We start from the raw sequence: 16,604 nt of genomic DNA, 5'->3' as shown, positions 1-16,604 counted from the left end.
TCCCTATTCAAACCGTTATAGTTCCGGCATGATTGACGGGGCTATATCCCGCCCCCTCTGCCCTGTGATTGGACGACGCGGTGGTCAGCGAGACGATTTCAAATCTGGGCTCCTACCTGTGTGGGTACGTCACACGTCAGTCAACAAATATGGCGAGCTATTTGTCTTTCTGTGCAACCATCTGCTGTAACAAGGCAAAATTGTCATTAAATCAGCCTCTCACCTCGACTACAAATGCTTTTATTTCTCCCCCCAAATGTCACATCTTGACATTTCCAAGCAGAGCTTCAGCTGTGCGCTAAAAGCAAAGCCATTCTGCATCTTTAACACAGCTGATAAAAGAAAATGTGGCATGTGTAAAGGCAGAAGATTGAGAGAGGGGTGTGTTCTCCCCCAGCTAAGTCTTTTGTATTTTAGCTTGGGAAAATGGCGACAGGATACTTGTGGGTACAGGGCTCTTAGCATATGTGCTCTCTTGTGCAACCTCCTTCCAGTGTTGTCACCGTCCACTTGCCCCATTGTGAGTGTGCAATCCAAAACATGACTTCAGTGGAAACAGCAGTGGTGGAGCTCCAGCTTTGTGCTGAAGTCATTTCAGACATTTCAGCACGGAGACATTCATTCATTTCCCCTGAGTGAGTGATACAGACACTGCCCTGAGCCACTGAACAACACTGAGCACTGTGTGGTTTCCTCAGGTGAACTGCCCACAAAACAGAAATAAATTCCACGTGTTTCAGAATTTATTTCTGGTTATGAATCCTGCATGTGGTTAATTTAGCCTAATGTGAGCTCACTTCTATGTCTATACCCTGTATAGGAGAAACTGGCTTTATGTTACATGCTAATGTATTTAGCATGTACTTTTGGCAATAATTTCATTATAAATTGTTTATTTAGCTACAGGACAAAGGTTAAAGTTATGAGCCTGCTTTTTATTTTAACCTGGGCTTGTATAAAATTTGAACCATGTGCCTTCAGAGCTCTATTTCAACATTATTCTCATTCTAACATTATTACTCTGTTTAACCATACTGTTTGTCAAGTACATGATAAAAGTGCAATCAGGAAAAACTATGTTAAAAACACTTTAAATCAGGACATACTTTGCACAACATGTTATTATATATTTTTGTTTGCAGTGTTAGGATATGATTGTGATTATCTGTTGTATATTAGGCATAAATATATATAAAAAAAAAACATCCAGCAAAAACATCACAGATCAAATAATCAAATAAAAATGTTCCTCTCTCCTTAACTGAGTTGGACTTCTAAATAATTCCTCCCTGCATCATGTACCAAGACCAAGTCTGCCCAACATCCTGTCTGAGTAGAAAACAGTTCATATTAAGGAGGAAATATGCTCTCAGCAATGAGCTTCTTTAAATTAAAGTATTTGAATACAGCAGCATTAATCTACGTGCACTGCAAATCAGGTGAGAAAAAAACAGGAAGATATTCTCAAGCAAAGCAAAAACCATATTTAATTAAAGGTTGTTGCAGCATTTGATTCACTATTATTATTTTCATTTTTTATGCTTTAGTAAAGCAGAGGTTGTGTACAGGAAGTTTTTATTCTCCGTTTGGAAAAACACTGATCATGTGTGAAGCTACAGACCACTGTAAAGAAACTGCAGATTTATAACTGAAGGAACATTGCATTTAGCTTTGATCCTCCCCAATACACTATCATAGACTGGTCAGCGTTGTCATGTGACTGGTTATAGGCCAGATATTTTTAAATAAGTCCATGCAGTGATGCAGTTTATCACTCTATGTGAGGGCCTGCTTCTTGTTTGGAGGCATCTGTGAGCCGCTCTGCTGCCACTATCACTTGTAAGCTCCTTCATCTGGTGTGAACACCATTAAACAAACAGACCTGAATTCACAGTGAACTGGCATTTCCTGCAGGGTTGCATTCAACAGCTGTCTGAGAACACACCGAATTTGATTTTGTTTGGAGCATTCTCCCAACCAACGTCACACCTGTCTGTGACATTTGACTGCCAACAAATGCTGGGATACATACAGGTCAGATTTCTTGACTCCAGTTTGAAGGCTTTTGTTCTTGGCCACAGAGGAAATATTTCAAAATATTTGGATACTTTCATGGTTGATTGGATATGAAGCTCTGCTGATTCGTCTTTAAAAAGATTACAGCAATTGCAAAATCCAGCATGAAAGTTATTTACTGTTGTTGAACAATTGAATTGTCCAAACAGTAAACAGGGGCCTTCTTCAAATTACCCATTACTCCTCCTACTGATTATAAGATCCGGAGAAACAGTCAGTCATTGACTCTGTAAAGTTTATACTCAAACAGGTGAGTTCTTCAGCTATGTGGTAACAGCAGCAAACTTTCTAACAAAGCATTTCAGCAGTAAACCAGGTGAAACTGTGACTCAGACTTAACGGTTTAATTAATTTATTTATTTTGTGGGTTGCAAATCTGCAGCAGAAACAAACAGTCCAGCCCCCCTTTGACTCCCAGTTTGAAAGGTTTGTGGCTCCTTGTGGGCAGAGAGGTGTCAACAATTAGACCAAGTCACATGCTGATGCTTGCTGGTATTATTATGGTAATGACATCAGACGTTTACTTCGCCCCACTGCCCCATTCAACACACAACACAAGAACAGGCTGAGTGACGCATAAATTAGGTACCTGTGTCTCTTGTTACCACTTCAAACAACCGGCTCTGTGGAAGCATCAGCAGTTTGCAACAGAAACATACAGTGTTGTAAGAGTGTAAATCCTGCTGACAGCAACCAGTTCCACAAGTTTCTCCTCATTGCATTGGCTACTTCACTCACAACAGTGTAGATGTACAGCAGTTTTTTTTTTTTTTTACCTTCTCGTTTGGAGCTTCGGGGGGAATACAGAGCTGGAGTCCTGTCCATCAGGCTGAAACACATCCCAAACCTAACGAAAAAAATAACACATGAAGGGGCCATTTAGGGCTGGTTTATCAATGAAGGAACTGTTATAAATAATATCTTATAGCTGGCTGATGAAACGACAGGCCTTCATATTCAATACATGTAACACAAGGGCTGTAAAACTTTAAACAAGCTATGTGCAGGTCCAATTCACTACATAACTAACTTATCCTCATTTAAACACATTACAGTGAAAAATGTATTTGTAAGTTCAACCATGTGTTCAGTTATAAGTAGCTGAATTGAAATGGAACAACATATGTCTTCACAGGAGTAGTTGTGTGCAAACACTACTTTTACTTAAGAAAAATCTAAATTCTGAAAAAAGTCTGATTTCTTCCTCCACCTCTGATTATATAATACTGTACACAACCCATAACCAGCTGCTCTTTAAACAGAAGTTTTTTAATATGGTAAAATAAGGATTCAAAGGAGCAGAGCTGACCCATCACACATGTAGAGATACTGTGGGCAGCAGTGTGTGTGCGTGTGTGTGTGTGGATCCTAACACAGGAGCCACATGTCGATCTACTTTGTGCTCGGGACAACTTGGAGTTTGTTTATAGCATAATCTGTTTTTCCTGCTGAGATTCGTGTGTGATCTACTGATTTTGATGAATGAAGCAAAGATATCAAAAACCTGTCCCCCGTCACATGATCATGGAAGTTCTTCCACCTCTGAACTGGAAAGCAATTTGCAAAGCTGTGGTCTGACGCTACGTCTCTCTCTGTCCTGTCTGAGAGAAAAATTGACACGTTAAAGACAGTCCTCAGCAGCTCTCTGCGGGAGTCTCTCTGCACAGATACTGTATACATATGTGTGTGCGTATATGTATAAGACAAAGGGAGGGGGAAAAAAGCCAAGGAAGGGTGGGAGGAGGGGAAAAGGCATTAGGTAGGTGTCAGATAACAATGCTGTTGAGTATGGAGGAGGCCTTCCATCACAGCTGCTGCCTGTTGCTGCTCTTTCCCTCCTTTTCACTCTCTCTCGTTTTCCCCCTTGAGTCGTCGGAATAGCGGGAGGAGAGAAGACGACCGCAGTGGAACAGACTGTGCTAATTCTCTGAAAAATGATTGTTTCAATGCAACTATTTTTTGTTTATGTGGCGCAAATGATTCATGTATTTGACTTAAAGAAAGAATACGTAGAGCACTGAGTTGTCTTAGAGGTAACTGGAACAGAGACATGGCATAATCCTCAGCGGAGGGTGACAGGATGAAGGTAAAGGTGACCTCAACCAAAGCCTCTTTGACGGAGGGCAACTTGTCCATCTATCTTCTTCACTTACTCCCTCTTACACGTACACAACCGCAACTCGTCAGTAGCTAGGGGTTAAGTCTTGTAGACCGGGGACAGGTGAGACGGAGCAGCTGTGTTGTACACAAACATACTAAACACACTTTTTTTCACTACACTGTGGGCCTGTAAACAATCAGCTGTTAGAGAGGTGACAGAGATGACTGTGAATGGATCAGCTGCACGTAAGGAAAAGCTGAGTCTCCCCCCCCTCTCTCCCTCTCTCTCTCTCTCCCTCTTACTAAGTGGATTTCTTCCATGCAGCGAATGGCGGCCTTCCCATATGGAGCTGCGGGTAAAACCAGATTACACCAGTTTGTGTGAGAGGGGCTATGGCACCACCAGAACTCACAGCAGGAGTCCACACTGACATTAAGGTCTGAGATTTTAGTTCAACACTTCACAGGAACTGCATGGATCTTCTGCGCAACCATATAGATTAAAAATCTATATGTTATCATATGGTATCAGTGACTTGTGAATATTTGGTGATTGGATATAAAAAATGATATAGAAACAAAGTAGAATGACAAAAGTGACAGGGTGTCAAATGCTTTTACTAAAAATAAGACTTTGCATTGCGTTTGTTCACTGAGGTATGTGTTGCAGTCTAAGGAGGGGCGTGCCCATGACCTGCCTTTAACACAGCAATTTACATGTGAGAGAGGGCGGAGGCTTGCCCCAGTGGCGACATGGCCTAATAAGCTCAGTAACAATAAACCTTAGTCGGCTTTAACCATTGATTAGCCAACTGCTGACACCACAAAAACAAATCCCACAATGGCGATTAATGCATGCTCTGAAGGCGTGCCTTTTTGTTAGGGAGGTATCGCATTATGTATCCATATCTTATTCTCTCAGATAAGGGGGGGTAATTGAATGGAACTAATCTTTGGTTGCAGACAATGACATAAAACAATAGAATGGTTAAGCCAAGCAGCCATCACAAGGCCGAGCACATATGATGACTTATGACTGATGATCCCTGACACAGCAGCTCTCGTGGCGGAGGGGGCCTCTGAATGACTTCCATTGCAGGCCATATACAGGGGATCAGAGGACCACTATTGCTGACCCTCCCCCACTATCTACTTCCTGTTTTTCATGGTTGTCTGCTTGCTTCTGCCTATACAATACCAGCTGTGTCTGGAGACATTCCAGCTCCTACTATACCGCTGCCCTCATAAAACCATGACTGTGGGCCAGAGGAGCTCATAACCAGAACGGTGGAAAGACAGATCGCATTGCCAGCTTCTCCGCTGCATCATACGAGATCTGCTAATCAGGAGGCTGTTCCACTAAAGGCCTTTTGACATGCTTTAGCTGCCAATTAGTTCTCCAGCTTCAGTAGGCTGTTATTTTTTTTTGTTTTTGGTCATCTTTAACCTGGTTTTACTGTGGAAAATAGGAACTGTGAACTAGCTGAGTAAAAACACAACAACATGAAACCATGTGATGTAAAATTGTATTAGTATAGACACAGTGAAATCTACACCACAGAGCATATTGGTCATTTAATCTGCTATAAATATAAAATATCCATCACTGTATGTGTATATTCAGAATTTTTAAAGATCTTAGTAATGAGTGTTTTCACAAACATGAGCTATGATATTATGAGTTGATACTTGTTAAAGATTTCTTATTCTTATTATCAGGCAGGTAATTCGTGATTACTGTCATGTTTTGCTGTAGTTCTTGCAAAACTTTAGCAACATATACACCAGATTTTCTTGACTAGGAACTTCAGCTGTAAATGATACAAACACATCACACATGGCAAAGCTGTTCACAGAGTTCATGTGTTAACAATCAAACTCATGTAATAACATGAAAGTGCATTTAAAAAGCACCTTGTCTGTAAAATGTTCATTTCTCATGGAGAAAGCATCATTGTGAATAAGCACAACATGATCCTACAGTGACCCCTAGTGGCCAATGTGAAAGCAATCAATGGGTTATTATCAGCTTCTGCTGAAAAAAGCTGCTGCTCAGTGCAAAGCAGCACAACTACATTGTCCATACAGCAGCGTGTGTTACGCTAAACAGTGGAAATGACCTTGGCGGTGATGATCTCGTTGCAGCCATCCCACTGACAGTCATCAAAATGTATCACAGGTCCACAGGCAGCCCCACAGTGGGAGTGTGAAGTCTTGTTCACAAGTAAACTTCCCCCTTCGTTCATTAACATCAGCTGCAGGCACACCGACGTGGAGAGTGTGTGCAGCAGGGAGGAAGATACAGAGTGTTTGTGATCAGGGCTCAGAGCAGTGGTGCAGGGGTCAATGAGAGTAAACTAGGAATTTTGGCGATCATGTACTTTAACAGTAATAGGATTGAAACTAGAGGTTATTCTCTGTCCTGTTTTCCTCCTACAGGGAGGACAAAGGTCAGGACTCACTTCAACAAGGAAGATGCTTTGTCTTAAAAACTAACCTTTATGGCCTTGTTTACACTGACACTATAAATAAACCTGATTTGAGTCTGGGTAGCTCACAGACCGGGAGCTTAACTACTTTTTCTGTAGTGTGAAGAAGCTTAAGTCAGTGTAAATACACCTCCATGAACATAATTCCACTGCTTTCACGTGGATTTACCACAGTGGGTAACAGTGGACTGGTTGCATGAACTGTTTGATAAGGTCTAAAAGTTATTGTGTCATCACACTGAAACAAGGCAGTTAGTGAGAACTATCCAGAGGCTTTGGAGGGAACAGTGACATTGGATGAGTTTATTACAATGACTGTCACATGTGGGAGAAGCACTCTGACCTTTTTACTCAAGTAAAAGTAGCAATACAGCCGTGTAAAAACACTCAAACACAGGTAAAAGTCCTGCACATAAATAAAAGTACAGAAGTATTATCAGTAAAATGAGTATCAAAAGTACAAGTACTCATGATGCAGAAAATTGGCTCCTCGCATTCATATCTGAGCAACTTATTTAGCGTTGTAGCTGGTGGAGGTGAGGTTATGTATGTGATAACAGCAAAATGCAACTCTACTTCTGATAGTGTTTCTCCTTAACTTCACTGTGATGAAAGTCAAGGACGCTGTTAATCACTCCCTCAATTCAAAATAACTACAGAGTGAGTGACTAATAGTTTCCTGTTACCGTGGATTTCCTGAGGTATCACAAGACTTTCACAGCACCTGTAAATCTTAAAGCCCTGTGGAGTTTTCTGAGTGAGCTGAGTGACTCACAAACAACGCAGCCTACCATTCTGATAAGACACAACCGCCTCACCTGTCCGTTCTGTCAGCAGGTGAAAACGCCAGCCTCACACCCACAGCCGAGCAGCAGGCTGGGACTCGCTATCACTGTTACTCACTGACAGGTGTACTGTGTAGATAATGGCTTGGTTTCAGTGGCCAGACCTGAACCTTGCTCCCTGCGAGAGTTTCACAGCCACAGGTGGAGTCCTGCTGCTCACCTGCTGTTTCAGGAAATGAAGCTTTGATCCGTTTCACACACCACAGCGGGGACCTATCACGCAGTAAGTTTGTCTAACTGAAGATGCTGTTACTTCTGAGGATTATTTTGTCGCGAATGCAGAGATTTGATCGACCGAAATCATTTATAAGAGGTCTGTGTTCTGATATCAACACTAGCGATGTATGGAAAACCGTAAAGCCAGCATATACCACGTTAACAGTTTGGTTTAGCAGTGAGGTTGTAATTTAGGTGTATAGTGTAGTCAGCGGATCAAACTGGATAATGTGGCCTTCCTAATTTTGTGATAGATTCATTTTTTGCGAATGAGAGACTGAATAATAAAAAACACTGATCATTTTTTAGCTCCTTTGGGCACTAACAGCAAACAAAACAGCAACAGTGCCATCCCAGATGTAGCCAATTAGTCACTGTATTTTCATTGGAAATGTCCAAAAATAAATAAATCATACATATATAATAATTCTAACATACACAGAGTACAGTGCATTTACACCAATGTGTGTGGGAAGCTCTCAAAATGATGTGATTACCTTTGAAAACTTAACCATTCACCTGCCTCACACCTCGAATGATCTCTCTGTCGCTAACTTCCTGGAAGGTAGTACTGTAAGCCACCCTGAAAAAAGCTGGGCCTGATGTACCTTCAGCCTAATGCTAAAGATGGCACAGATACGCGTCAACTAATTTTCCAACAAGACATCAGAACTCAAAATGTGCTCCAACAAAACTCACTGAGAAAACCATCACAAGATTAAAAAGGGTCTTCAAATAATTTCAGTCAGTACGTGGAAAAGAAAACAACTTCTGTCTCCACGTGAGGCTGTTAACAGAGATGTGTCATCAGCAGGTGTCATTGTGCCTCCACTCAGACATTACAACCAACATCAGCTGCCCACTGAGTGTCCTTCTCTAGGTTTTCATTTGAGTTCATTTGAACCAACAAATGAGAATTTGAATATGCCATTACATTTTTTTAATTATTATTTTTTTCTCCTTCTCTGAACATTTTAGAGGACAGTGGATTTGTTCAGTATTCACTCAGTTACCTCTTTTATCTTTTAGGATGCCAACACCAATATGGCTGCTGCCTGGAAATCATGGCCTCACCTCTTCCACATCTGTTTGTTACTGTGTGCATCTGGAGGTCAGAATTTATTCTTCTGGGTTCATGCAATTTATGCAGTTTGTTGTCCAAATACTTACTGACAAAACACCTTCTTTCCACATTACTGTTTATCCCAATTTTATGTTTAGGTCAGACAGGTTTTAATGGGCTCTTATTATTATTATTAATTACCCATGGTGTTCTGTTGAAGAAAAAAAGCTGAACCAAACAGCACAGTCAGTCACTCTCATCAAAAGGTGAGCAGTCTCCCTCATTCCACACTCAAGCGGCTGTTTCATGCTGCTCGCTCACACTCAAATGCAACAATAGTAAGAAACCAACCAAAGGAAACATTCACAAACTCTCACTCAGCTTTATGCTCAACATGTGAAGGATCGGTGTAGCTGGCTGTTGTGTTTGAGTTTCAGGCTTGCAAAAGCCAACAAGACAAAACCAATGCCCTCTGTAATATTTACGCACCTTGAGCAAACTCAAACATGTCTCAAGTACCGAGTGTTATGTGCTTCCATAACACGCAGACCTACCCAATGACACTTCAGAGTTTTTTAGTTTTTTTTCTGTTTGTCTCAAATTACATTCCTTGAGCTTGAGATGAGGCCAAAAATAGCTTATATTTTATTGCCAACATTAAGAAAGAAAAAAGAAATCACCACAAAATCAGCCAATTATTCCAAGTATAGGTCAGTTTAAAAAGAAATATTCATATTCAGACCTCACAATAAGGAGGACAGCAGCTCTAAATGTTCACCACAGCAAAATGTGCATTTAAATCCAAATCAAATGTCTGTGTTGTTGTACAAGGAGATGCCAAAGATCCAAGATGCATCTCATCCACTCAGCACTAAAATAAAGAGGCGTGTGCTGTAATGATGAGAACCACAGAATGAATCCATCTGTTTCTGCTCGTTTCTCTTTCCTTACACATCATCTCTGTATGTTCAGCCGTGTCACAGCTGTTCAAGCTGGAGCCGCTGAATTCGACAGTGCTGCAGGGCTCTGATGTGACATTCAGCGCCACCGTGGAGGGAACATGGCAGGTCATGACCTGGACCGTCCGAAGGTTTTTGGTTCTCACGGTCTCCACATTGGGTAACGTTACCTCATTCTCAGAACAGTTCTCTGCCAAGTTCTGTTCCAGCGGCGACTCCAGATGTGTGAAGTTCACCATCCATAACGTCACCCGCAATGAGTCCGGGCCGGTCATCTGCACCGTGCTGGGGGAGTATGGATCACAGACTGCACAGCTTCATGTTCAAGGTAAGGTCATAAGCATCTGTCAAGCTGTGCTTGTTGAGTATTTGGAGACACAGCTGTAGTTGTGTAGCTGTCCTTACACCGCTGACCTCACTGTGTATGCAAAAAGGAAGTTCCTCTCAGGGGCCATTGAGGGGCCCTTACTCAGACACTGTACTGTTAAAAAAAAATCTGCTCAGTATTTTAATTCATACTATTGAAAATCTCTCAGAACAATTTTGAGGAAGGTGTAGTTACTGGGATGTGCTGTGGAGGGCAGCAGTGTGCCCCTCCTGTCTGTCTTCTCTGATCTGATCACAGAAGGAGCAATTTATAAGAATTAATAAAGATAAAATAAGAAAAACAAAAACATCAGACTTCACCGACACAGGAGAGCTGTGTTAGAGAAACTGTGTTCATTCCTGTCAACACACAGTCATTTTCATCCATACTGAAACAAAAAGTGGAAATATGAGGAAAAGACTTTACGAGGGATTATTCAGGTGAGCATGGAAGAACCTCCAGTCTATTTATGTGGTCAGTCTGAGGAGAACAGCTTTTTGTTCAGGGACAGAGAGAGTCAGCCTAAGGTGAGCTGCGTCTGTAATGGAGGAAGTTTGTTTGTTAAACAGTGAGAACAGTCTAATGCAACTTTCACGGCCTGTGTCAAAGATCTTTAACTGAAGATACACAGGTGAACAAAATAAAACAAATATATCACTGAAACAGCTTTTCATTATTATAAAAGCAGCCAAAGAAATGATTTTATCTTTATAAGAAAAGATCCTAAGAAACTACTTCTAGTCTCCAGTGTAACTCTCTATGTCTGTCACCTCTTATATGAAGTCTTGGACTAAAATCATTGAGCCACCTCTACTGTGATGAGAAAAAAAAGAACATTTAAACAACAAAATGGAGGAGTTAATATTGTGAAGAAACACAGGTATGTGTCTTACACATATGTAAATGTGTGGTAGTTAACAACATGTGCAGTGATGCTTCCTGTTTTGCAAACACTGGCTAATAAATGCTGTAGAAGTGGGACATGTTTTGACATCAGATGCTCAGATGTGAGAGAAAATCTCTGACACAAATGTTTGGATTAGAGTTACTCCCCCTAAAACAAAGCTGAGGAACATTTTGTTATTCCCACCAGAGGGAACACTTCCCCACGTCAGCTCTGCTCTGTCCTCCATTCATCAGTAGCATTGGCTTCGATCTCTGGATTAGACTCCAGGCAGAGGGGGAATAGTACTGAAACTCTCCACATATGCCTGATACCCTCCGTACACAAACAGTTAAACCTGACAGTAATCTCACTGTGAAACACCTGGACTCCAGTCCCTGCTGTGAAAGTGTACTGACAGTGAAGATGCTGGAGCTCAGTCGCATGCTGCTGATTAGGACCCTCATGATGACAGACATATTCTCATCGCATGTAGCAAAGCCTGCAGCTAAAGCTAATAAATCCCCTTAATAGACCTGCCAGTTGAGCACACTGATTGCTTTTCTGCACGGGGGCATTAATGAGAAACACTGACGGCTCAATAGCAAACAGTTTGACAACAAACTCTCATATAATAAGAATACAGGTTTTGTGTGATTGTTCCATTGGTTTACATGATGTCAGGAACAAACCATGTGTCCCCTTCATATCCATACTAACACTCTAGCATACAGTACACACTTTACAGGGAAAAGCATTATCTAAAGTGAGAAGACTTGACATAAGTAACAAAACGTTGGTAGGTTTTATTATACGGCTCAAAGATTCATAAAATATACATTATCATTAGCCATTCAGCAGCCGTGTGTTAATCTGCTGGACAGTTATATTTAACTTTGGATTTTTTTCCATTTCATGGAGTATTGTGTTGGTTCAGGCTGATCACAGAGGTGCAGCTCACATGAGCTGACTGGCGTCAACTGTTTTATTCATGCTTCCCCATCACTGCCACAGTCATTAGCTGTGTGGCTTTCAGCTGACTGCAAGTATCCAATCGTAGTCACACAGCTACACATTTTGACCTTTATAACCTCATTTCTCATTGAATCAATAAGGAAAATCTAAACTCCAAGGTAGCACAAGGTGATGCTGGGGGAGGGGAGCCTCCAAACTACTGCAATGATGCAGGCCAGCTCCACCCTGCCGGAAGCCTGTAATGTGGAAAGACAACACAAACACAATGGAGCAACAACACGACACACAGGAGCCCTGACAGAAGGGCCTGTCACATTTTCAACTACCCTGTCTGTGGTTCTCAGACGCAACCCTGCTGGTTGCAAATGTTCCACATTGTGTGGAACTACATACTTTAACCACTCACTGATCAGGCTCACCACTGGGCCAGAAGCTTAAGATCATACTGCGTTCCCGACTGGACTTCTCCATTGTCCCTGTCTCGGTTTTTCAGAGAGAGGAGTTGTGAACATCGTGGGAGGTAACGTGACTGTGGAGCAGGACCAGCAGGTGGAGTTTCAGTGTGTAGCGGCTGCATGGTTCCCTATACCTTCTGTAAGCTGGACCAGGAATGGCCACGCTGTAGACAGCAGCCTGTATAACACCACCAGCATGGCGGATGGGGATTCCTTTAACTCCACCAGTGTTCTCAAGTTCCAGGCAGTCAGTAACACCACAGTGGAGTGTCTGGCAACAGTGCCAGCACTAACAAAGCCACAATCCAGCTCTGTCTTCTTGGTGGTTGGTAAGAAAATCTTCAACAACTTCTATACACAGTACAGTATCCTGCAAACAGCCTCCTCCCATCCTTTCTGCCTCTGTGCTATTCCCTGTGTTGGTGATATGAACAAAAACAACACACACTCTTTATGGGACCCCAGCACACTGACAATGCAGCTTCAGCCAACATTCACACGTTCAGAGAGCATGGGAGATCAGTGCTCAGTGCACAAGAATTCATTTAACAAAACAATCTATTAAATCTAACATCAACCTTAATTACACTTAATGTTAAAAACTATAACTATAGTTTACTATAACTAACATCACAAAAGTATACACAAAATCCCCAATTATTTTGGTGATTCTAGTGAAAGCACAGACTGGCTCCATCCAGTACCTAAAGGTTACATAAATGTATTTTCAGTAACAGTCTTAAGGACGAATGAAACTGAAGATAATAAATTCCCAGACCTACCTCATACACCATAACCATCTGATTACAAAACATTAAAACTGATCCAGATACTGCCAGGCCATACAGTCTACATTAACAGTGAGTTGGTTGGTTTAGGCTGCACTTAAATTATATTGTACTCTTTTAAATCTAAACCCCCAGACACCCGTCTGAGTGATGACGTTACAACATCAGTCGGCTGGAGCTTCCTCATTGGACGTTGCTCTTTCAAAATGAACTGGTCTGAGCTCTTACATCATCAGGGCGGCGTTTACAGGCAGTGCTGCCAACTTACATATACAGAAAAAGATGCTAAGGTACAGACGTCACCGCATTTGCTTGTGGCAGGAGAGGAAACATTGGAAGTGTACAATATATTCTCCTTCACAAATTCAGAACCCCCTACCCCCTTTAGTTTTCAGCCAGACAGATAGTTGACCTCTGTCCCTGCGTGTGGGGCAGTGAAAGGCCAGAGCTATAGCAGGGAGAGAGGCTATACTGGCCATGAAGAGCCAGTGTCAAAACAGGCATTCTTCAATACAGTTTGGTTAACATGCACCTCACACTGCTTGTGTCTTGTACACCTGACATTAACATATGGCCGCAGTAACTGGAGAATAATCTGGATAAAATCAGGTTTTAATTGAATGAAAAATCCATTCAACATGTGATGTATAGCAATGAAATTAACTGCAATAACCCCGAGTGTAAGGTTTCAACCAGGCACTCAGATAGCCTGGATCATGCTGTAATACTCAGGCACTGAGAAGGAGCTTGAGAGTTGACATTTCTAACAGGAAGTAAGAGTCCTGCACACAGAGACACACAGAGAAACCATTTTAATGTGTGTGAGGGACATGTTTTGTGTTGTATCTGCACACCGTCTGGATGGGAGGCATATAGTAAGGCTTGATATAGTCGATGGAGGGGGTTATGGAGATTACCACCATCACTGGTTGTGTGACTGAAACCTGGGTATGGCTCAGTATGTAAGATATGTGCCACACACCTGTAATTAACATCTGTTCAGTCTCCAAAACTTTTACATATAATAAAAAAAATTAAGAAATTTCCGTGCATCACAGGCTTTTCATAGTGTGCTTCTCTTTTTGGGTGTGTTCAGTATTTTAATTCAGACAGTACTGAAATACTAAAATCTGACAAGCTGTGAGTCTCCCATCCTTAATTCTGGTCTTTCCTCCTGTAACAGTCCCCAAGCCTCCTGACTGGACTGTGCTGATAGCTGTGGTCGTGTCCTTTGGAGGCTTTGCTCTGCTGGTTTTACTCATCATTGGAATCATCTTCTGCTACAAGCGCAGGAAAGAAAAGAGTAAGGCCCTCATTTTATCAGCTCTAACTTACACCCTGTTCAAAATCACAGATGTCATGGTAGAAACCTTTGTCTGAGGACAGAAGGTGCTGGAAAATATGAATGAGAATGGGACTGCCATCAAACAGGTACTCTTAAATAGATGACAAGAGGCAGACATGTTGAACTCCCTGGTTCTTTCTTAAACATGATGAATCTTTGCAAACTGAAGCAGAGCAGACCGAGTCACAGTTTCTGTTTTATAATTACTACAGTAATGGCTTTCTAAGATTCATTTATAATTTATCCTGACATTATTTATACGTATGAAAATCAAACCACTGACAAATAGCCCTCAGCAAACAGTTATGTATGTCTTGTTTACGTTATATAATAACATAAATATTTGTTTGCATTAATTTGATATTTCCCCTCCAGAACGCAACTACCAAGATGAAATGAGGTGAGAAGCTGCCAAAACGATAAATATTTGGTAAAAACATCCTGAAATACTCCACCTCAACAGCTTCCAACTGTTTCTACCTACGGTAAAATGCTGTGTGTTGTCCTTTGTATCTGTGTGTAACAGGAGAGTGAGGACACAGAGCCAGTTAAGTGGTGTCAGTGCAGCTGGACAGAGAAAGGGTCAAGTGAACGCAGGATATGTGCCGGAGGGTCAAACAAGTAAGACCAGCAAGTGCAAGCACACAAACGCACAAGCTTTAAAAAAAAATGCCACTGTTCTATATCAACCCTTTTTTTCCTGCTTGTGGCACAATAAAGTCCAAACTCTCTCGTCTGTCTTCTCTGTCCACAGGTGTCGCTCCCAGTGAACTCACTGACAGTGGCATTTGCCAGGAAAATGGCTCCAACATTTCTCAGGTAAGGTGGTTGTGTTGTTCTGTAACACACAGTGATAAGCAGCAGAAAATGTCTGCATGCTGTGGTGTACACAGATCCCTTTAGGTCAGAGGAGCAAGAATAAAGAGGTACATCTGTACCACATCTGTTCCTTTATGGCTCAGGGACTGTACACAAATTATTGACCTATTAGTTTACTATTAGTGGGACCAGCTGTACAGCTGTGCCAGTGGCTCTGTGAGGCCGTAGTCAGACAAAGCCACAGGGACCGACGCCACCAACTGACTGGCACTACCACCCACATCAGTAGCTCATTAGCATGCCTACAGCAGCTCTGATCTGTTATTTGAAATTTCCACTTTATAAAAAGACAGAAAAGGATCAGACATCATGCCTCTAGATCCTGTCACTGTTTGTAGACCAGTCATTCACCATGCACAATAAAGGAAAAGCTATAATGCACATTATCTCACACTGCACACACACTGCCATACTCCATACACAGTTCTCAGTAAATAAAGTTTTTAAAGTACATCAGTGTACATCGATCACTCTGCTAAACACCAGCCATGTGAATTTATCTTATTTTACTATGAAGATACTAAAGATTTAACCTGCCATTAATCAGGCACGATACATGTTGATAATTCATTACTTCAGCTAATTTAAGTAATGAATGAGGTAGCCCACAAACAAATATGTTATTCAAGGCTGCAATTACAGCCTGGTAATTCCAAGCTGATTGCCTTCTCAGCTGAGTAATGCACAGCAGTCACATATTTTGCTGTGTTATATAAACTTTGTTTGGAAATGTCACATTAATAATACATTATTAATGTGACATTTTTATTTTGCTTTTGATTTTCAGACGCCTGATGTTGTGAACGGTAACCAGGCAGGAAGTGGCTACAATAGTGCCTACAACACTGTGGATCAGTCAGGTTACAGGAAACACAGACACGTCACCATTGTGTAAGGACAGACAGAGGACCACAAACAACACAGTCGCACAACACCCTGAAGCCTAACTGACCTTGGGCTCTAGAGACTGAAGAGAGATGGGAAGAAGGACGGAATCTGTCCACACCAAAGACTGATGTACTGGAGCAATGTGTCGAGCCTGGTGGCGGAGGAGACCACCAACATTTATGTTATTCTCTGATTGTATAAAGCTCTGTCAGCTGAATGCAAACTTCAGAAATCACAGAAAGTATATTGGAAAGCGACTGTACATTATTTCTGAAT

The 16,604-nt window shown here is 41.7% G+C and overlaps 1 protein-coding gene across 1 annotated transcript; it reads left to right on the top strand.

Moving 5' to 3' along the window:
- The first annotated feature begins 8,770 nt into the window (after window positions 1–8,770).
- Window positions 8,771–16,335, top strand: igsf5a (immunoglobulin superfamily, member 5a). Its single transcript, XM_041051830.1, has 8 exons — window positions 8,771–8,837; window positions 9,762–10,076; window positions 12,467–12,757; window positions 14,400–14,519; window positions 14,937–14,961; window positions 15,088–15,182; window positions 15,316–15,380; window positions 16,228–16,335. The coding sequence occupies exons 1-8, from the start codon at window positions 8,771–8,773 to the stop codon at window positions 16,333–16,335; spliced, it is 1,086 nt and encodes a 361-aa protein (XP_040907764.1).
- The last annotated feature ends 269 nt before the right edge of the window (window positions 16,336–16,604 follow it).

Source organism: Toxotes jaculatrix, chromosome 12 (genome assembly GCF_017976425.1).
Source record: "Toxotes jaculatrix isolate fToxJac2 chromosome 12, fToxJac2.pri, whole genome shotgun sequence".
Classification (NCBI taxonomy): Eukaryota; Metazoa; Chordata; class Actinopteri; family Toxotidae; genus Toxotes; species Toxotes jaculatrix.
Note: the sequence above shows the minus strand (reverse complement) of the source record. Positions and strands in the feature narration are given on the sequence as shown.

Coding starts and splice junctions, on each gene's coding strand:
- igsf5a (XM_041051830.1), top strand. CDS start 8,771: ATGGCTGCTGCCTGGAAATCATGGCCTCACCTCTTCCACATCTGTTTG. Junction 10,077..12,466: donor TGCACAGCTTCATGTTCAAG/GTAAGGTCATAA, acceptor TCGGTTTTTCAG/AGAGAGGAGTTGTGAACATC. Junction 15,381..16,227: donor ATGGCTCCAACATTTCTCAG/GTAAGGTGGTTG, acceptor TTTGATTTTCAG/ACGCCTGATGTTGTGAACGG.